This window comes from Phyllobates terribilis, unplaced genomic scaffold (genome assembly GCF_046119375.1).
Source record: "Phyllobates terribilis strain yellow unplaced genomic scaffold, ASM4611937v1 Scaffold_1__5_contigs__length_1240528914, whole genome shotgun sequence".
In the NCBI taxonomy this organism is placed as follows: Eukaryota; Metazoa; Chordata; class Amphibia; order Anura; family Dendrobatidae; genus Phyllobates; species Phyllobates terribilis.
The window spans coordinates 890,271,892-890,295,032 of NW_027362761.1; the positions used below are offsets into that span (position 1 = coordinate 890,271,892).

General features: G+C 41.1%; 2 protein-coding genes across 4 annotated transcripts in view; one reads left to right on the top strand and one right to left on the bottom strand.

Annotated features, from left to right (window-relative positions):
- Positions 1–12,902, top strand: part of LOC141154274 (EF-hand calcium-binding domain-containing protein 14-like) — a 315,751-nt gene extending 302,849 nt beyond the window's left edge. Inside the window, exons 10-11 of one of the 2 annotated variants that reach the window (XM_073639921.1) lie at positions 9,947–10,123; positions 12,330–12,902. In XM_073639921.1, coding sequence (XP_073496022.1) covers positions 9,947–10,123; positions 12,330–12,334 — 182 coding nt within the window. In that variant the 3' untranslated portion in view covers positions 12,335–12,902. The remainder of the gene's footprint in view (positions 1–9,946; positions 10,124–12,329) is intronic. The other variant, XM_073639930.1, reaches the window with a different exon arrangement.
- UGT8 (UDP glycosyltransferase 8) overlaps positions 12,435–23,141 on the bottom strand; it is a 171,652-nt gene continuing 160,945 nt past the window's right edge. For both annotated transcript variants that reach the window (XM_073639910.1, XM_073639900.1), the window contains exon 6: positions 12,435–21,077. In XM_073639910.1, the coding sequence (XP_073496011.1) occupies positions 20,729–21,077 (349 nt within the window). In that variant the 3' untranslated portion in view covers positions 12,435–20,728. The remainder of the gene's footprint in view (positions 21,078–23,141) is intronic.

Genomic DNA, 23,141 nt, shown 5'->3' on the forward strand with positions numbered 1-23,141 from the left:
ATCTACACTGTCCAGACATAAGGGCTTCTGCAATTGGCTGCAGAAATCACATGTCCTCTCAATATAAAAAGCAGCCATGTTCCCTCAGCGCCATTATATCAATGTCACTGCTGGAGACAGACGTAGCTCAGTGTTCTCCTGTTTAATGAGAGATATTAGCTAGATAGATGGGCGCTTGTGTGGTAGTCAGATAATGTAGATAATTCCTAGCTTGTGTACCTCTGCAACCGCTGGTGCAGCACATTTTTGGTGTTCTTGTGCAAGTACTGAGATTCTGACAGAAACAGAGGGCCCATGCCATACAATAGTGCTGTGCACCGCTGGTATAGAGCTCCATGTGTCCGTATACCTTGAATCTTTTTTTGCACTTGCTAATGTGATCAAGCAAGCGCAGTGCACCTTTTCATTTAGTGGGGTTGAAATTGTGCTCTGCACAGTCTGCAGAGCTTCTTATTGCAGAGCACAAAATCTGTTTTTTTTTTGTTGCTATTGTGATATTGAAAGCTGTGTGCACTAAAGTTTTTTTTAGTGTAAGATACTATTTTAGTGGAGTTGAACTTCAGGTGTTTTCAGAGTAAAAAAGAACATTTTTTTCTCTTTCTAGGCCCAGTCAAAAGAATATTTTTTCCTGTTCCAAAAGTCATACAGTGCTATAAGCCAGCTACTACGTCAGTGGCGGTCAAATTCAGCTTTTACGCACAGTCAAACCTATATATATTTTTGGTTGGCAGGCAGAGTCCACCAATTACTGTGGCAAAGCTGATCCAGTCTGCTAAAAGGCAGATCCTATTTTAGCGGCATTGAACTTGTCCTGGTTCCACAGTAAAAAAAAGAAACTTGTCTTACTAGGCCCAGTCCAAAAAATATTTTTTCATGTGCCAAAAGTCATACAGTGCTCTAAGCCAGCTACTACGTCAGTGGCAGTCAAAGTCAGCTGGATGCAGAGCTTATGCAGAGTAACCCAAAAATATTTTTTGTTGTGAGTAAAGTGATACAGCTGGGTAGATATGAGTTTGAAATATTTTGGAGCATATATTCTATGTCATACTGGCCTCATCCACATTAAAAAAAAAAAAAATCTCATTTTCCTAAAGTAATACAGCAGGGGACATCTCAGTTTGAAATTGTTTGGAGAATATCTCGTAGGTTTTATCGGCCTCATGCACACTAAAAAGTTTCTTTTGTCTATTAGTAACGTTATACGGCAGGCCATATCTTACCTTGTCATTTAGTGTCGCTGAAATTCTGGTGTGTGCTGAGCTATTGCACAGGAAAAAAACGTATTTTTCTTTAATTGCGTATTCCTAACACTGTATCTGACCAACATGAGTGGGAAAAAGAGAGGGCGTGGTGGAAGGGGGAATAGGCTTGGTGTTCAAGGTGTATGCGGGGTACGTGGTAATGTTAGTGAAAGCACTAGTGAACCAACACAAACAGGTCCTATCCAAAGACATCTGACAACTTATGTTAGTGAATGGCCTACTGCACTCCCTTCCTTTGGCAGCTGCTCAGCGATACTCCTTGTCGATAAAGCCCAGAAAGAGCAGGTGCTCCAGTGGATGGCAAGCTCTGCTTCCAGTGCCCTCTCCTCTTCTTCCTCCACTTCAACATCATACACAGTACAGTCCACAGAAGTGGCACCACAATTACCCATGCTTCCCCCGCGTCACAACTGGCCAACTGCCCAACCGACTGTAGCGAACCACAGATGGGCGATTCTGTAGAACTCTTCAACCATTCTACACCATGGGCATCAGAAGTGTACTCCAAACAGTCACAGAGTCAAGAGGAGGAAAGCATCTGCACCGATGCCCAAAATATTTTTAGCTTGGATTCGGGGCAGGACGAAGTAGGATCCGAGCAGGTTCCTGACCCTCGTCACCAGACGTTAACATCAGGGGTGGGAAGTGATCCCGATGAGACTCAAATACCTGAGGCTCATGCTGACTGTACTGTGCTGTCAGGGCAAAAAGAGGAGAGGGGTCACTCTGAGGTTGAGGAATGGGATAACACATTGGATGATGATGAGGTTGAAGATCCTACTTGTTGTGATCCCAGAGTCACACAGCCGAGTAGCTCATCTGAGGAGGTGGAGGAGGAAGACGAGGAGGTTACATTTCACCCTATGGCGCAGACACGGAGTGATGCAAGCATGAGGAGCACTGCATCCTTAGCCAGTGGCGAGCAGCGGTCACGAGTCTGCAGCTCGCAGGAGCAGCAAGGGTTGCCTAGCATGGGCCTTTTTTGTCACTGCAAAGGATGAGCCAACTCACGTTATCTGCAATCTTTGCAATAAAAAACTTAGTAGAGGGAAAACCTGCAATAATTTGACTACTACATGCATGAACGTTCACATGTTCAATCAACATTCTTTACGCTAGGAATCTTACCGCACTGAAATGCGGATCAGCGCACCTCAACAACCATCAGCTGCCCCATCAAACGAATCTGGTGCTTCTTCCTCCTCCTTTGTTACTGTGCCAAGTATTATCACGTAGGTCTCCCATCGCAGAAACTCCGGTTCTTTACCCTCTCCAGTCAGGCTGAGTGACAGCCCGTCAGCTGTAACGGAAGCGGACACGCCTACTGTTTGTTTCACCGAGCACAAAGCATGTTTCTCAATCCACCGTAGCATCTGCACCTCACTCACGCTCCACTAGTTTTTCCGGTTCACCATACTCCACCCTCTCTCAGCACCTTAGCCAGTCCCCGGTCCCACAGTTGTGGTCACGTAAAAGATTGTTTCATCCTACGCATGACAAAGCTAAGAGGTTGAACTCCACCATCTCCAATCTGTTGGCCACGGAAATGCTGCCTTTCCACCTGGTAGATACAGATGGTTTCCAAAAACTGATGGCTGTCACAGTCCCCCAATATCAGTTGCCCAGTCACCATTACTTCTCTAAGCAAACTGTGCCTGCACTACACCAGCATGTCGCAGGCAACATCACCCGTTCCTTGTCTAAATCTATATGTGCCAGGGTGCATTTCACCACAGACACCTGGATGAGTAAGCATGGCCAAGGGCATTACATCTTGCTGACTGGGCACTGGGTGACTCTGTGGGGGCAGGTGGGGAAGGGGCTGCTCCAGAAATCTTGAAATCCCTAAGGCTTGCAGAAGAAACCTCTGTATTTCCCACTTCCTCTGCTGCTTCTGCTTCCTCCAGCTCCTCTAGGGCCTCCACCTGTGCACTCAACCTCTGCCTAAACGAGACACGCATTCCAAGGGTGCGGAGTGAATACACACCACCTCTGTACTGTACAGTCAGGGCTCACTGTAATCAGGTAGTCTTCAAATTAATATGCCTTGGAGATCGCAGTCATACAAGGTGAAGAGTTGTGGGCAGCGCTCCAGGCTCAGTTTGAGCAATGGCTGTCTCCGCTGAACCTAGAGCCAGGGAAGGCCGTGTGCGATAATGGTGCAAACCTGTTAGTGGCCCTAGGCCCAGGCAAGTTCGCATACGTGCCTTGCATGGTTAACGTCCTCTACCTGGTTGTACAGCGATTTCTCTGCCACTATCCTGGCATGGATGAGCCGCTTCACAAAGTACTGAAGCTATGTACTCACTTCTGCCGTTTTCACCCCTCATGTCATCGACTTGCATCGATACAACGAGCGCTGATGCAGTATGTCATGACGTATAGCTTGGGGCAACGCAGTATGGACTTGGGGCATATCACGTTTGCGGAGTGTGAACAGATTAAAGACCTCTGCATCCTTCTGCACGGTTTTGAAGTGGCTACTAAACTGGTTAGCGCTGACGATGCCGTCATCTGCATCACTATTCTGGTCATATACATGCTTGAGTTAACTTTGAATAACCTGCGGCAGGAGGTGGTGGCCCCAGAAGAAGAGGCGGATGCGGAAGGGATACCAATGTCTCAAATTTCCAGACTGTCGTTACACAGGCGGATGCCAACTGACGGTGGAGTACAGCAATTGAGGGGGTTTGGTGATACCAGGCAAACTGTTAGTGAAGGTGCAAGAGCCGAGGAACTAATGGAGGAGGAAGAGGTGATGGGCGAGCAGCTGTCAGAGGATGAAAAGGATAATAATCCTCTCTCGTTTTAACGTGGTTTCCAGGAGGGGACAGAGGAAAAAAGCATCTGTGTTACGCAGCCCACAATACAGCCTGGCTTTGGACCTCCTGGAAGAGCCCGACATATGAGTGCCTTCTTGATGCTTGATCTGCAACATAATCCCCGTAAGGTTAGGATTCAAAATAATGCTGACTATTGGGTTGCCACTCTGTTAGATCCACGTTATAAGAGTCAATTTTGCCCGATGCTTCCCGCCCTGGAAAGGGACCCGCTTATGTTGGAATATCGAAACAAGCTTTTAAGCAACCTTAATAGAGGTTTTCCTCAAGATAGCAGTGAGGCACACAGTGTGCATCGCAGCTGTAGTCTTTCAACCTCCAGCACGTCAGTTCGTCAACGCCAAAACATTAGCAGCAGCAGCAGAGTAAGTGGCAGAAGCAATTTCTGGGAGTCCTTTCACACATTTTTTGCACCAGCTCGTGCACCAGCACAACAGAGTACAAGTCTGACACGTGGTGAACGACTGGAGAGGATGGTGCAGGAGTATCTAGAGTTCAATTTCAATACCATCAGGGAGGGTTTGGACCTTTTTACATTTTGGTCTTCAAAAATGGATGAATGGCCTGCGCTCGCCTCTCATGCCTTGGAGGTTTTATCATGCTCGACAGCCAGTGTTTTCTCTGAGCGTGTCTTCAGCGCTGCTGGTAGTGTCTTGACGGATAAGCGCACCCGGCTGTCTCCTGAAAGTGTAGACCGCCTAACTTTCATCAAGATGAACAAGTCATGGATCTTCAAGGACTTTTGCACCCCAATTGCAGACTGTACAGAGTAGGCGATGTTGTCATTTTGAGTGTGCTGCATTGATCTCTTGAAATTGCAGTTTGTGATATGGCTTCTGTGCCTGCTCTTGCTGCTGCTGTAGGTTTTAGGCCCTAATTTTGGGAAATGTGGAGAATTCTGATTGTGTCTCCATCCATTGGGTTGGCTGTAGTGGGACAGGTTTGGGTCTGCGTTAAACTACTTGTAGTCTGATGACATAGATGCCACTTCGGTGGTGTTAGGCCCTCATTTAGGGCAATGTGAACACTCCTGGCTAGGTCTCCATCTCCTGCGTTGGCTGTACTGGAAGAGGTGTGTGTCTTATTTACACTATTTGTTCAGTAGTGAAATTGTTGCCACTTTGCTGGTGTCTGCCACTAATTTTTTTAAATGTGGGGAATCCTGATTGGGTCTGAATCTATTGGGTTGGCTGTAGTGGAAATGGTTTAGGCCTCCTTTGCAATACTTATACTCTAGTGAAATTGATGCCACTTTGGTGGTGTTATGCTCTCATTTAGGACAATGTGAACACTCCTGGTTAGGTCTCCATCTCCTGGGTTGGCTGTTCTGGAACAGGTGTGGGTCTTATTTACACTATTTCTGCTGTAGTGAAATTGATTAGACATTGCTAGTGTCTGCCACTATTTTTTTGAAATGTGGAGAATCATGATTGGGTCGCCATCTATTGGGTTGGCTGTAGAGGAACTCGTTTTGGCCTCCTTTGCAATACTTATGCTCTAGTGAAATTGATGCCACTTTGGTGGTGTTTGTTAGGCCCTCATTTAGGTCAATGTGAACACTCCTAGTTAAGTCTCCGTCTTTTGGGTTGTCTGCACTGGAAGAGATGTGAGTCTCATTTACGCTATTTCTACAGTAGTGAAATTAATTACACTTTGCTGGCATCTGCCGCTAATTTTTGGAAATGTGGGGAATTCTGAATAGCTCTCCATCCATTGGGTTGACTGTAGGGGGAGAGGTTTTGGTCTCCATGCATTTCTATAGGTACACTGTAGTGAAATTGAGCATTTGGTGCAGATATTATTCTCCCCAAAGGGGTGCACAAACATGATAAACTCTAAATTGATTTTCAATAAACAACCATCAGCTGCCCCATCAAACACCTCTGCAGCTTCTTCCTCCTCCTCTGTTATCGTGCCAAGTTGTGTCACGCATGTGTCCGACAGAACCAGCTGTATACCCGCTGCAGTTAGGCTGAGTGACAGCCCGTCAGCTGTAAGTGAAGCAGACATGCCTGCTGTGTTTGTTTCTATGAGCACACCACACATTTCTCAATCCACTGTAACCTCTCCGCCTGCACCTCACTCACGGTCTATCGGTTTTTCCGTTTCACCGTACTCTGTCCTCTCTCAGCGCTGAAGCCAGCCTTCAATCCCGCTGTTGTGGTCACGTAAAAGATTGTTTCATCCTACACATGACTAAGTTAAGAGGTTGAACTCCACCAGCTCCAATCTGTTGCCCATGGAAATGGTGGTCTCAGGCCCTATTTTTTTAAATATAAACACTTCCGATTGAGTCTGCATCTCCTGGGTTGGCTGTACTAGGACAGGTATGGGTCTGCGTTAAACTACTTGTAGTCTGATGACATTGATGCCGCTTTGGCGGTGTTAGGCTCTCATTTAGGGCAATGTGAACATTCCTGGTTAGGTCTCCATCTCCTGGGTTGGCTGTACTGGAAGAGGTGTGGGTCTTATTTAAACTATTTCTACAGTAGTGAAATTGATGCCATTTTGCTGGCGTCTGCCACTAATTTTTTTAAATGTGGGGAATCCTGATTGGGTCTCCATCTATTGGGTTGGCGGTAGTGGAACCTTCCTGTTCTGCAGTCTAAGTTTTGTAAGGTTGCGTAGCAGTCCTTGCTGCACCCCTGATACAGACTCTGCCTGCTGCACTCTGATACAGACTCTGCCTGCTGCACTCCTGATACAGACTCTGCCTGCTGCACTCCTGACACAGACTCTGCCTGCTGCACTCCTAATACAGACTTTGCCTGCTGCACTCCTAATACAGACTCTGCCTGCTGCACTCCTGATACAGACTCTGCCTGCTGCACTCCTGATACAGACTTTACCTGCTGCACTCTGATACAGACTCTGCCTGCTGCACTCCTGATACAGACTCTGCCTGCTACACTCCTGATACAGACTCTGCCTGCTGTACTCTGATACAGACTCTGCCTGCTGCACTCCTGATACAGACTCTGCCTGCTGCACTCCTGATATGGACTCTGCCTGCTGCACCATCTAGTCTGTCCTACTGGGTCCAGCTGCTGTGCGTCCATTGGTCTGTCCTGGAGTGGCACCTGGCGTTCAACGGGAGCCAAGTCTAACCTTACTATCAGAGGCTCTAGTGAACAGTCCGGGCTCGCTTAGTCACGCCCCTCCAGGCTCTCCGGGGTCCGTTGCACAGTGGCTCCACAAACTGTGTCCATGACAGTGCGCCCTCGCAGGCAGGGTCCTCTCTCCGGTTGTACCAGTCGGTGACCCCTTTTGACATGTAAAGCGCCTCTGAATAAATATCGCTGTCACAGTAATAATAATTATAGTACTTGTACTCTGGGTCAATTGATGGAACTTCCCTGGTGTCAACACCTAATTTGATGTGTTTTTGCAGCTTTTAGTCCCGTTTCTAGGTGTTATATATGCATTTTTTTGGTCCCCCCCCCATTGACTCCTATAAGATTCGGAAATGTTCGATGAACATTCGGCGAATAAATTCGGCGAATATCAATTTGTTCAGCGAACTTTTCCGATCCGAACATTGAAATGTTCGCTCATGCCTAATAGTGGCTTCCTGTGACAACCATGACTCAGCCCATAGGGCTAATTTTTACAAACCCTATGCACATTGTGTAGTGGACAAATCTGGAATGTACAGTGGTCCTACCAAACTAATATTTGTCATTGGAGGTCCTTGTCACAGGTTGTGCCACATTGTGACTGAGATAGGGGATACATATTCAATAGAAATGTACTGTCAGTCACCCTATTTGGCAAAAAAACACGCCTGGCTTGTACCACATTGTGACTGAGATAGGGGATACATATTCAATAGAAATTTACACTGACTGTTGATGACCGAATGATGGCCCTCTGAAAACTTGAATTGAGGGCCACAACTACTACAGTACTCCATCGTAAATAATGTTTATCAAGGGAGGCCCTTGTCATGAAATCTTTCTGCACCTATGACACAGCCCCCAGGAGTAATTTTTGGAAATACGATGCACATTCTGCACTGGACCAAGTAGTACAGTATCAAGAAGTCTTATCTTCCTATATAATCTGGGGAATATTGACAGTCAAAATCTCTGAGCCATTTGGAGAAGCTTCTCCAACCTATCCTGGAGTGGGGGGCGCCATATATCATTTGTCCATTGACTTGCACAAGTGATATATTTGAGCTCGTCATCCAATTGACTAGTGCAGATTTATTTTTCTGGTTCACAGAGTTAAGCCAAAACCAAGAATCGCAGGCCGCACTCACTGCTACCTTCTAGTTCTCCATGTCTCTTGGCCTTTTTCTCTGTAGTCTCTGCCCTTAGATGAGTTAAATAATACAGTGAGGGCCCTACAATATGAATAAGTGAGGGCACTCTCAAATGTACACAAGAGGCATCTCCAAAATTTCTAGAGGAGGGCACTTCAAAATGTATGTTACAGAGCCACGCGAGGGCTCTCACAAAACTCAGCTTTCCTGCCTACTGCAGGCCCTCTGAACATTTGAATTTAGGGCAGCAGTATCACATGGTGGTGGAGGAGGAGGGTCAAGCTCAACGCTACAATGGGCACATTGTATACTGCTATAGAATATGTATTCCACTATCTGAGTGTCAATGATGGAAGGACCGCCTAAATGTCCAAGTAACAGCTGTCCCTCCAAAACGCATGTTACAGAGCCGCCTGAGGCCTCTCAGGTCAAAGATCAACATACCTACTGGTACGTTCTAGCTGTGCTTGTAAAGTGCTGGGGAATAGTGAACTAAAAATGATGTATGACAGAGGGACCTTCAAAATGTACAAGTCAGGGCCCTCCTAATTGTAAAAGGCGAAAAAAAGCCACAACAATATGTGTGAACAAAGGCTAAAAGGGATATTTTTTTAGTTTCTCTGGTTTATTTAGCCTTATATACAAGTCATTGTGCAGGAAAAACTGTTTCATAAACTTTTTGGCCTGTTAAATGCAATTTAGGTAAGGTTTGGTAGTTGTTCTTGTGTGTCTGTAAAAGTGGCATAATACTGCAACAAACTTATTCCCAGAAACCATATGTGAGTCAGAAATGCATGAAGGCACATTCTCCAGGTTCTTCCAATTCTGTTTCATCACTTTCCCATCCATTTCTGCCTTTTCCTCAGGTCCCCAGACCCCTTTGTAGGGTCCAGCAGAAAATTACTTGCATTTCCCATTAACTTACATTGTACTCGCTATTCGGAACGAATACGCGATTATTACAAAGTACTCGTTATGAGTATAGCGATTACAAATATTACGGTAGTCGCTCATCACTACTACTAGTGCATAGTTGACTTCTGACACCACAATGCATGTTATGATGTTACTACGTGGATCACCCAAGGCTTGGTCAGTATCTCGAGTTTTTCACATCATGATGTTTTGAAGTCATGATGAGTGTTGGGAAGTCAGAAGCCTAGTTGGTGCTGGAAGCTGTAGAGTGAAAATGTGTGAAGAGGACGTCCCGTGATACAGGAATGAAGAGTCCAGAAGATGTAGACGACCAAAAGGTAGGCTGCAGCAGTGGCAGGAAAGGTGAACAACAAGGTGAATATAATTTTTGCTTTTTTATACTTTACTTTTAGCTTGCTCTATACTGTATGTAGAGACCCCAGAGCAAAATAAGGAACATTTGATTTACATCAAATAACTTTGATGTCAAAATTGAGCAAACTTCCAAATTTGAATTTTGGAGGAATCATTCATCACTTTTGCTTAGTCATCAAGTACTAATAATGACTATTAATGGTACCAGGTTGTCTAAGAAGCAAGATATACTGTATTTGTTTACTAAAGGCTACAATTGAATTTAATTCAACCTTCTCTGTGTTCAGATTTTCAGGTATTTTTTTATGGAGCAGATAAAGACGCAGATGGATATCTAACCTATGAAGAAATAAAGAATGTTCTCGGAGAAGAGACTCCAAGTGAGGAGTTACTAAAACATTTTGACACTGACCAAGATGCAATGTATTCCTACACGGAACTCATGAGGACATTTTTATTGGAAGGTGAATATTCAGTGGTAAAGGGAACATTATCTAAAAACAACCTTTTCATCAGGAAATTGGTCAAAGGGCATTTTCTGATGTTATGTTCATAAATATTCATTGTATATTGGGAAGTTTCATCTTTTAGCAGTACCTTTAAAAACTTGCTAAACACCTATGCCCTAATACATCAAGCAGTTTTCAAAACTTTGCTTTTGTAGTTTCACAAAACTTTTGTGACTTTTGGTATTTTTACTCTAATCCCGGCCATCTCTGCCAACTTTTTGAAAAGTAGGGAGAGCATGGCTGAATCAGGTTGTGGTCAAGTGTGCCTGACAAATTCATCATAATTTACACCAAAAAAGGTACAAAAATTACAATAGAAATGCTTGCAAGCCCCTGATTGGCATATATTTTGCTCTCTAGAGTATGGCAACTGAAAGATGAAATTAACTGAAATTAATAAATCTGAAAAAAGGGAGATGTGCTTATAGGGCCCCTCGACAGTACCATGTGGATGCAGACCTATATTTGGGGTGTTGTTACCCCCTATGTCAGTTGTGCTCACCTGAAGGTGTTGTGTTAAGAATACAACACCTTTGTTCTCCTGGATGGTAGTGGATGCTGCTGCCAACTCTGGTAGCCCTTGATAGAAAATAGATAGATAGTGGGAGTCTTTCAGATTAAATGCCGTCATTGGCATTTTATTTGGATCAACGTGTTTCAGGGTCATGCCAACACCTTTCTCAGAAAATAAAGACAAAACAAACATGCATGCAAAGTTTAAATGCACTTTATGTCCTGCCAAAAAACACATCATGACCGCGTCTCTGTTTGTGGGCATGGTCATTTTGGTCAGTAACTATATATTACATTAAAAATATTTATAAAAGTTGAAGTCAATGAATACATTGGAATTAGTATTTTCTCAAAGCTAAAACTGGATTATAATTCATTTCTGGTTAAAATCATTACTTTTTTTAAAGTAGAAATATCTTGCGTATATGTAGATTACTATAATATTAGTATCTTTTGAACCAGGTTGAAGTAGCAAGTGAATATAAAATGGTTGCTCAGAATATGCATCATGTTCAAACATAACATTATTTGAATAGCTAATTGTTTTCAAATATCTTGTTTACATCAAAACGGGTTATCACGGTGATGTGTGTGGTCTATGGTGTCACGAATGTACCACATCTTGCTGAGATCTTTGGGGTATCTGGGATCAGAAGGTCGCAGCAATTGGTAGATCTAATGTCCTCTTTGGAGTCCTCTCGGCGTTTAACTTGAGTAGAGAGGATTGATTTGCACTTGTTGTGGAAGGGATTATGAGTTCCTTTTTGATCCTGCTGGTATTCCATATGAATTTAATCTCAGCTGCTGCATTTTGCTGCCACTCCCTTCTATTATTTATTCTCACTGCTAGTTGTCTCCTATGCCGGTTATAGGTTTTCGATGCTGACCTCCCTGGAGAAGTTGTTCCAGTTTAAGCTGTGGAGTTCCAGTTGCTGTTTGATTTTTCCCTGTGTGTCTCCTCCCTGTGTTTCCTTACTTTAGTAGTGAGACTAGGATTTTGCTGCCCTGCTCACTAGTTAGGGCTAGCTCAGGGCCAGTCAGGGCTTAGGCATGTGATCACGCATGGGGGGAAGGACTCGTCTTTGGACGATAGGGAGCGCAGGGTGCAGTACCAGATGAGTGTTTAGGGTCTTCCCTCTCCCCTTTCCCTATCATCAGGACACCCTTTACCTTCTTTCCCTTTTCTGCATTTCCTTCCTCCGGCGTGACATATGGGTTGTGCTACTGATGCTATAGTGGGTCTTGGATTCATTAGCCGATCTTTAATGAAAAGTGAATCATTATTTGTAGGCTTCAGTGGTTAGGTGGATGTAAGACTATTAAATTCAGTTATTTTGCGTCTTTCATTATGAATACAACTAAATTTTGTTCCATTATATCTATGTGTGAGGATAACATGAAAGAAAGTGGTGTTACTGGGTAAAGTAATAGATACAATTAGTATTAATATAATAATTTCCATTATCTTGAATGAACGAATAAATGCATCTATTGAAACATTTATTCATTAACTCATAATGGAATATTATTATATTTATAATTTCTTTCATAGTATCCTTCTTTCAAATTCTGTTTGTTAAAGGAGATAAATTTAATCTAGTTAGTGTTTAGCAAAACTAATGTGATATTGATAACATTGTCATTCCAGATTAACAGCATTGATGGATGGCCGAATCAAGAAAAGAACCCTTATTCTTGGTTTTAACAGACCAGCAGAAAAAAAGTTATCCAATATATACACAGAGTCGTCAAAACAATTGTAAACAAATATTTTATTTCTATTACTGAATGTGCACATGTACAATGTATCGCTCTGCTCAGAACTTCAGAAACAATGTTTATTTCCACTTAGTTTTTTAAGCTTTACAATGTACAGCAAACACTAGCATGGTCAAGATAGGACGTATTGTAGAATGAGATTACAAGTACTGTAATTATGATGTTCTCCTTTAAATTTCAATCTTAATTAAATTGGAATGTTTGCGCTATTTCCTGCATTGTAATAATCTCAGACGTGATGTAATCTCAGACGTGATGTGTACAGTGGTTAGCACAAATTCATAGGGAAAATAAACCCAAACATTTGGTTAGTATTGTTTAGCTTAGGGGGAGTGCTGTAAATAAATCATTTAGACTAATTGTGTAGTAATAATACTGATCATTAAAAAGGATGTGCGGTATTATTGCTTTTCTTCTATAATAAACATACTGCATTATATCCATATCTTTGTTTTCAGTTTTTGAGAAAAACTCCATTTAGATACAGAGTCTGTATGGCAAAACATACAGTTCTCATGATTTTTTATTATTTAGCCACATGCCCTCTGTGTAACACTGTAAGGTGCTTTTATGCAGCACTGTATTCACTCCTAGAAACAAAGGCAGACTATCTCCTTAAAATCTCCATATAAAGTCATAAGAAGTAAAACCCCCATCTCACATAGCGAGATCGCTAGCGAGATCGCTGCTGAGTCACGGTTTTGGTGACACAACAGCAACCTCACCAGCGATGTCGCTATGTGTGACACTTTGCAGCGATCAGGCCCCTGCTGTGAGGTCGCTGATCGCTGCAGAATGTCCTGGACCATTTTTTGGTCGTTGCCCTCCTGCTGGTCAGCACACATCGCTGAGGTTACCAGCCTGCTTCTTGGTAACCATGATAAACAGCGGTTTACTAGGGGCACACGCGCACTTAGTAACCCGCTGTTTATCATGGTTACCAAGAAGCAGGCTGGTAACCAGGAGCAGGACATCGTGGAAAGATTCTTTCCACGATGTCGCTGCTCCCCTGATCGCTGGTGAGCCTGCCTGTTTGACAGCTCACCAGCGGTCACTTAGCGACGCAGCAACGATCCCTGACAGGTCGTATCGTTGTCGGGATCGCTGTAGCGTCGCTAAGTGTGACGGGGCCTTTAGTCTCAATGTGCCTCCATATGAAATTGTAGGCACAGGGGTAAAGTATATATAGTAGGTCATTTCCAACAGTCCATCATACAGCAGTATGCTTGAGGATTTATGAAAATGACTCAGAGGACATTTAGCCCCTGCCCTATCTGTCCCATATTAGCCAGTCACATGAAGGATGATGTGATGTGACTGACTCGACTTTTCAAGCAACTTTCCCAGTGAGCATTACCTATAAGAATTTCTTACACCAGCTCCATTTTTGAGATTGGAATTTGTACCATCCATGAGTTTCATTTAAGGCACCTTACTATGCCATCCAGTACTAAAAATGAAACAGTTCTTTTATAGGTGGGAAATTATTGACTTACAATGAAACTACAAGTAGGTGACACTAGAGTTTTCTTCTTTCTGGAGGTGAGCCAATCAGCATGTCCCCCCCTCAGGGAGCATTGCCTACAAGACTCCCGAGGCCAGCTGGATCTTTACAATCAATCACCCACCACCCCTCCTCGATCAACAAACTACAGCTTTATATGTGCCATGTTACAGTACTAATTTTATAATATAAATCATTTATTTTAATTTTACTTTGTAAACTATTGAGTATCATGCAGTTGTTGTATGTAGACTCGCAAGGTGGAAAGTTTTCTGTGAAATGCTGTTGACTTCCTATATGAGCGATACACCTGTTAATTCAATGTTACAATGCAGCCTCTGTCCTTAGAGTTACACAATGTTCTCTTACAACCACAAGTGTTTCATTTAGCAGTGGGGCATTACAATCAATGAGCCGCTGTACTGAAACATTCAGGCTGCTCTAAAAATAAAAGCTGCTTTTTGTTTGCAGTGTGAAGACCAGAGCTGCCAAAATACAAGACATTAATACTGCACATATTGTCTCGTCACATGAGTCAGTGCATACATTAAGATTTAGAGCAATAAGTTAAACCATTTAAGTTTTTATTTTCAACTTATCTCAGTACTAAAATAACGTTTGTTTTTACACACAAATCTGACTCCACCGATCATTGCTTTATTAGCAGGCTTTTTTGCTTATTTGTGCTACGGTAAGACATTCGTTCATTTTCAATCCAAGCTCCTGGTGGAGAATGTTGAAGTAGAAAAATCAATAAAATTAATAAATGAAGTATTGTTCACTATGTACATATACCACATGTGCAGTCCGTGTTCCTACTAAACCTACTTTTATATGGTATTTACAGAGTACTGTCATCAAAAAGTTCCGATAATATGCTCAGTCTCCTTTACAATGCCTCCTTTAGGATTAAGTAATTCATAAACCGAGCTTGGTATGCTAAATCATGATTTAGGGGTTATAACACTGAATTCATGTATGTGTAACTTATTATTAAGCTGAGTGCTGTTGTTTACTTACAATGAAGGTTTTATCACCAGTATATTATCACTGCCTGGCCTACAGCACACGTAACAGCTAGACGACCATGCCCCCTCCCGTAATAAGCAGCTCACTGTCAATAGACAATGTACATACAGAGCCTGGTGTGGGCGGGGTTAGCTTTTTGAGCTCTGCTTCATGCAACATCTAAAATGTCTGTGTCACAACTGCTGCACCCAGTAAACTAAGTGATACATTGTTGGAATCAAGGTCTCTTTTCCTACATTATGCTGCTCGCAGATGAGGTAGCTGAAACCTGGTGAAAGTTTCCATTTAACATTTCTCCAATTAAAAAAAGGCAAAGGACCAGAACAAAGAGGCAAATTATGTTAATTTATATGGTTTCTCATGGATACTGCAAATGTGATATAATGTTCAACAATATATTATCCTGAGCATCGTTATGAATATAGTCTTAAGATTCAATGATTGCAGAACTTTCGATCTTTCATACCATAAGCCACCACAGAAATCAAGTTGTTAAGTTCAAGGGGCAAACAGTATGCAGGCATTGAAAATGTTATGAAGGTAGTCCCATTTTTTGTTAAATTCATTTACTTTTTCAGGTATGGATCAGGGTAGAAAATAATCTGATGTAAAGTTCTGGTTAAATTTGTGTTGAAAGTTCTGTAGCAATTTTTTTCAGATATGACATAAATAATATTACTGCTCGTAGTGCTATCCTTCCCATTAAAACAGTAGCATAGTTCAAGACAGTCCCAAACTTGCTGAAACGGACACAATGTTTTAGAAAAAAATCCTGGCAAACTCAAGGCTTTCTCATGTGTAAACCTGGCCCAAAAGTTGGAGATCCCACTCAGGTTGGAGTGATTCCTAGGTGGGGATAAGACATTCCTAGAAAGGAATGGGGCTGGGCTTAAATGTCCTTCTTTGGCCAATAGCAATGCTGGTAACATTGCATCAGATATCAGAAAGGAATCTATGTTCGTTGTCCTTTTAATGGTAGTAGTATCTGTCATTTATGATCAAAACCACAATGCAAATATGTACATAGTCTTATGTTCAACATATAAATATTCTTCAATTTTTGCTTGAAAGATATCTGGAAAACACCGACATCTTAAAAACATACTTCTCTGTTTGTTTGTTTTTTACAAGTCAAGTCAATTTTTAATGTGTGAGTAATTGAAAAATAAAATAAGTCAAAGATGTTTACAGTGCATAGTATTCTTAGAGGCAACCTATAAGGTTGCCCGAGGCTCCCAAATTGCCACCATTATCTTTCAGGCCGTATACCTACATTCTAATCAAACGTGTTATGTTTTAAAACTCTGTTGATGTGAGCAGCAAAAAAAATCTCTTTTATCGCTGCTCATGATTTGCTAATTAGTTAGGACTAGTCCAGCTGGGTGACTGCTCCCCCAGACTAGCCGTACCTCCATGGCATGATTGACATCTTCTTCCATGTTCCACATCAAAGCTTCAGTGCTGAAGATGTCATGTAGGCACGCAACACCCTGCACTGAAGCTAAAAGAGGGAACAGTGAAGAAGATGTCAATCCGGAGGCATGTTTACAGCAACTGAGTCAGGGCTATTCTGTTCTGGCAAAATAGACACCTTGCCTGGTTAGTCCTGGCTTATTTGCAAATCATGAGCGGTGACATAAAAGTGCATTTGCCACTCATATTAGCAGAGTCTTTGAGCATAACACACTTGATTAAAATGCAGGAATACATGAGAGAGAGAGAGAGAGAGAGAGAGAGAGATAGTATCCTTCCCACTGCAATTCTGTTAACACAATACCAAAATACTTTCAGGAGCCCCACCTAGTGCCTAACTTTACATATATTCTCTTTTTGTTCAAAGACAATATAAAATGACCAACATTCATATAACAACTTTCCATGTCCTTATATATATTGATGTTTTTTGTTGTAACATGAAAGATTGAATGACAAATCACATGGTTAAAATGTAATTGTACTTTGAACAAACTTTGCATAAATCAATATTACAGGCAAATACTAGAAACTTTGTAATGTGTCTCATCAGAGAAATCTGCATCCTTTCTCACTTAACAACCACTTCTTCCTCTGCCTTCTGAATTTGTCATTCACAATGAAAAAAACTGCTCAAATCTATCTTTCTAAGACTAAAGGAACTGCAGGTTCACTGTAGTATCAGATGACACAGCCCATCATACTCTATTTAAAGGGGAAGGTGAGGAGGAGTGAGGGCAGGATGAAGAAACAGGCAGAGGAAAACATAGAAATATTGAGTTGAGCATTCTAACAAGTAATTTACCTCACCCCAGAGCTTATTATCATTCAGACAGCTCTGTACTGCTGTATAATAGCTTCCATCTTTATATTGCTTATCTAAGTGAGCTAAAAGATTAATGAAGAGCAGGAATCCCTCAGTGTGTGCTGTGATTTGTATGGGGAAGCTCATAGCTTAAAGTATCCTCCTTACCAGCTTCCAGTGGATTGCAAATTAAGAAATCGAGCCCACAGATTAGAAAACTGGTGCAAATTTATGATACAAGTCACATAATGGGCAGAGATAGTGTCATTCCTCATGTACACACACAGGGCTGCTTATTCTAAAAGGTTAATTAAAATCACAGGTACCCTTTAAATTAACACAGACAGAGGTAACTATTTATAGTCCATGACTGAAGCTATTTCTTTCTACACAGATAGAATATAATGCTACATTTCATTGATGGCTATAACCAATAGCAACAAGTCATAATATTAAATGGTTATGTAAAATATGCCATCACCTCACCATATGAGCAAGCACTTCAATGACTATGACACTTCAGGGATTGAAAGGCTTTACACCATGTGCAATATTATAACTTTACCCTCCAGAGTCTCTTTCATATAGTACAATGGGAGAAAGATAATCACAAAGAGATCAAAGATTGCTATGCCATACCAGTACATTGTCAATAGCTGTATGACAAATGCTTGTGGGGGAGTATAAGCAGCTGTAAATGTATGTTTACATATAAATATAAATATATATATACAGTATATCAGAAATGGAGGCAAGTCGTTTAACAAAACTGAGCTGTTTAGTGTTAGCACCGGTTGAATACCTTGGGCACAGAATAAATATTCTTCTGTTTTATTGAAGGACGTGCTGCCTCCATTTTTGCTACTTATATTTTGCGTTCTGAATTATGATTAAGTTTAGTGCTGTTTTGTTGCACCCTTTCATGTTTGTATGTGTATATATATATATACACACATATATATACACACATACATGTGTATCTAATGCAAATAAATTAGCACATCAATTTAATTCTATTGTTCTCAGACTTCCTAATGTTTCCCTGGCTACTTCCCATAGAGAATAATTATCTCACATAATATTTTACATATCTACTATGCAAAAGTTTTTAGATTTTAGACTAAAGGTCAGAATTAAACGGTGACAAAACATAGGTTGCATAAATCAAATTTTTTTTTCTCTTCAGTTATTAAAAATGTGGGCTTCTCATGAACTTAACTGTACTGGTTAAATATGTAGTAGACATATGGATGTTTTCCTATAGGATTTTTTGTTATTTTGTTTATTTTCTACTTCTTTTTATGGGTTTAGGACTATACATATATAAAAAGTGAAAATTTTATATAATATAAATGCTATTTCTAAATCCTGTTAATCTTAGGCCAACATAAAAGCAATAAAAAGGAATACGCACAGCTGACATATACATTCACATGTACATTTTTATAAATAGTGGTTTAGTCCCAAGTAAATATTTCATACAGTTAGATCCATATATATTTGGACAGAGACAACATTTTTCTAATTTTGGTTCTAGACATTACCACAATGAATTTTAAACAAAACAATTCAGATGCAGTTGAAGTTCAGACTTTCAGCTTTCATTTGAGGGTATCCACATTAAAATTGGATGAAGGGTTTAGGAGTTTCAGCTCCTTAACATGTGCCACCCTGTTTTTAAAGGGACCTAAAGTAATTGGACAATTGACTCCAAGGCTATTTCATGGACCGGTGTGGGCAATCCTTTCGTTATGTCATTCTCAATTAAGCAGATAAAAGGCCTGGAGTTGATTTGAGGTGTGGTGCTTGCATTTGGAAGGGTTTGCTGTGAAGTAAACATGCGGTCAAAGGAGCTCTCCATGCAGGTGAAACAAGCCATCCTTAAGCAGCAAAAACAGAAAAAACCCATCCGAGAAATTGCTACAATATTAGGAGTGGCAAAATCTACAGTTTGGTACATCCTGAGAAAGAAAGAAAGCACTGGTGAACTCATCAATGCAAAAAGACCTTGGCGCCCACGGAAGACAACAGTGGTGGATGATCGCAGAATAATCTCCATGGTGAAGAGAAACCCCTTCACAACAGCCAACCAAGTGAACAACACTCTCCAGGAGGTAGGCGTATCAATATCCAAATCTACCATAAAGAGAAGACTGCATGAAAGTAAATACAGAGGGTTCACGGCACGGTGTAAGCCACTCATAAGCATCAAGAATAAAAAGGCTAGACTGGACTTTGCTAAAAAACATCTAAAAAAGCCAGCACAGTTCTGGAAGAACATTCTTTGGACAGATGAAACCAAGATCAACCTCTACCAGAATGATGGAAAGACAAAAGTATGGCGAAGGGGTGGTACAGCTCATGATCCAAAGCATACCATATCATCTGTAAAACACGGCGGAGGCAGTGTGATGGCTTGGGCATGCATGGCTGCCAGTGGCACTGGGTCACTGGCGTTTATTGATGATGTGACACAGGACAGAAACAGCCGAATGAATTCTGATGTATTCAGAGCCATACAGTGTGCTCAGATCCAGCCAAATGCAGCCAAACTGATTGGTCGTCGTTTCATACTATAGATGGACAATGACCCAAAATATAAAGCCAAAGCAACCCAGGAGTTTATTAAAGCAAAGAAGTGGAATATTCTTGAATGGCCAAGTCAGTCACCTGATCTCAACCCAATTGAGCATGCATTTCACTTGTTAAAGACTAAACTTCAGACAGAAAGGCCCACAAACAAACAGCAACTGAAAACCACCGCAGTGAAGGCCTGGCAGAGCATCAAAAAGGAGGAAACACAGCGTCTGGTGATGTCCATGAGTTCAAGACTTCAGGCAGTCATTGCCAACAACGGGTTTTCAACCAAGTACTAGAAATGAACATTTTATTTAAAATTATTTAATCTGTCCAATTACTTTTGGTCCCTTTAAAAACAGGGTGGCACATGTTAAGGAGCTGAAACTCCTAAACCCTTCATCGAATTTTAATGTGGATACCCTCAAATGAAAGCTGAAAGTCTGAACTTCAACTGCATCTGAATTGCTTTGTTTAAAATTCATTGTGGTAATGTTTAGAACCAAAATTAGAAAAATGTTGTCTCTGTCCAAATATATATGGACCTAACTGTATATACTGTACATGGACAATGTATTATAGAGGTAAGCACATTCACACAATGTGCATTACAAAACACAGTTTTGGATATTTTAGTAGTGAAATATCATTCTTAAAGAAGAACAATGTTTTGTAGAGTTACAGATTGATAAAATACTTTAGAAGTGTTAGTCTGAATTAAACTTCAAGTCATTCAGTCCTTTTTAAAGGTTGAATAAATGAAGTAAATAATCTGGGAATAAATAATGATTGGAATTGTCATTGGTGTCTTATTACTGAAGCCTACTATACAGTGTTCTTCTACTTTTCAGTGGTTCCTTTCATTCAGGCTTGTGCTTGTTCATTTCACTTTCTCTTTATGTTTAATGTGACCATTTTTTTGGTGCTTGCCATTTGCTAGGCCATTATGGTAGAATCCATTGCTGGTGCTGTGGTCTGTAGCTTTGCTCTTTTGCAAGTATTTCCTAACTTTAAAAAGCACATACCCCACTACGATAACAATAAAAAATACAAGTAATGCAATATCAACCAAAAAGTACTGAACTATAGAAATGTCATAGGCCGCAGCACGAAGATGCTTGGCTCCATTGTTTCGGAGGACATAATCAATCCAAAAAGCAGCCCTGGAGACAGGATGACCTGGCTGATCCTTGTGAATTTTTGATAGCTTCTGTGCTCTTTGTCGATAACTGTAGTAAAAGAAACAAAAAAGATAAAACTTTTGAGAACTAAAATCCAAATCTTAATGCCTGGAGCTAACATAAGCAATGCACCAGTGATGTAAAACAAAAAAGAAACTCAATCATCTGGAAAAGCAAAGTGTTTCTTCACAAGACAGAAGAGAGCATGGGAGGGCAATTAATTGATCAACCCTCTGTCCATACCTTACTTTCTTTGTAAAAAAAACCCTGCACTGCCAGACTTTAGATAGCTGCAGTTTGGGTGGGCTGCCTACTTTAAAAAAAAAACAGAAACTACACTGATAATGCCTGTCCTGTAATATCAGTGTGGTTTCTGGGGTTAAATAACATTTGTTGACACCATGGTGATGTGACCATAGGTCCTTCACCCTGTTGGAGGAACTGAAGGAGAGGAGAAAGACTTGTGTGACAATGTATATATGGTGTAGATTATGTATATACTGTATAGCGTAGATGCTGTATGTGTGTGTGTATATAATGTAGACTGAGCATGTATACCGTATTTGTGTATCACAGAATCAGTAGCTGTGGCTCCTTCGGGCTCTATAGTGACGGAGCCCTACTCCAGCTAGCTCCTTTTCCTTTTTCATGGATTCTGTGAACCTGTAGAGCCTTTCCCCTCCTTACAGATATCAGACATTTTACCTGGAGTCACCCTTTAGCCTCCATCACCTGGTTACTTATAGTTTTCACAAGACTGTTGTAACATTTGGGGCCACTCTTTTAATTTTACCAAGGGCCCCATTTTGTCTAAAACCAGCCCTGCTTATACCATGTACTATATATGTTTTTTTAACAAATGTGGTAGATGCTGAGCTTCACTATACTTTTAAAACAGAAATGTATACCTGGCATAATGAAATTCTACACAATAGCGTAGGTGACAATGTGACTATTACAGTCCATGACTCAGCGGAGTGTTACCTCTGATACATGCTTGGCCAATGCAAGATTATAATGTAGCATCTTAGACAGGCAGCCTAAGGGTATATGCCCTTTTCAGGTGGGCCCACTCCAAAATCGGCTTATAAAAGCACATCAAAAATGCTAGAAGAAAAGAACATATGCACTGCATTGTCAAAATGACTTGCTGTGCATATGTTTAGGTTTTTTTTAGCTTCTTTTAACTGCTTCAGGCTTTGAAAGCTCTCAAGTGGTTAAAAAAAAAGTGGCCTGACCATTTTTCAGGTGGCCACAATATTATACATAAAACAAAACAAAAAGCTCCAAGCCACAGCAGAAAACAACAGGTAAAACAACTTCAAATAAGCTCCAGGAAAATGCAGCTGCCAGTTTCCTGAAGCGTCTTACTCTTACAAAGCTAGGTGGGTTCATCAAAAAGACGAAGTGTGAATATACCCTTATATTATATGACAGGGAGAGTTATACGACCACTTGATCAGCTACTTGTTTGCTCATCTGCAGTTAATAATCTGATTACACAGGCCGACTGAGCTGCCAATGTGCACAGAAAGATCAGTGGTGGATCATTTTGTGTGCACAGACTGTCGTTCTTGAAAGCACATATTGTGTATACACAGGACAATGAAAAATGATTTTTAAGCAAAAATCATTTCACCCAATAAATGATTGACTTTTTACACTGCCAATATCTGGGAAACAAAAATTCCTAGGAATATAAATTTCACAATAATCTGGCAGGGTAAATCCACCTTCCAGCTACTTTTTGAATTTGCATTTGAGAATTTAATTTGTCCTTTCTGGTTTAAAATAGACAAGTGGAATTATTATGCAAAACAGAGCTTCTACAAAATAAAGCAAAAGTAAAGAGAGGGATTATGTGATACATCTGGGTATTGTTTTTTGTTCATCTTTAGAATGGAGAAAAAAATACAGAATTATATACACACACACACTTTCACTTACATGCATTCACACAACACAATACACTATTACACACACACACATCCTACAAACACATTTGCCCCAAATGCCCAGTATCATGATCGCCACAACTCCCCCATAAACAGTATGATGCCCTCACAGACTCTATACACAGAATTATGGCTGAACAGCCTCAATACACAGTAT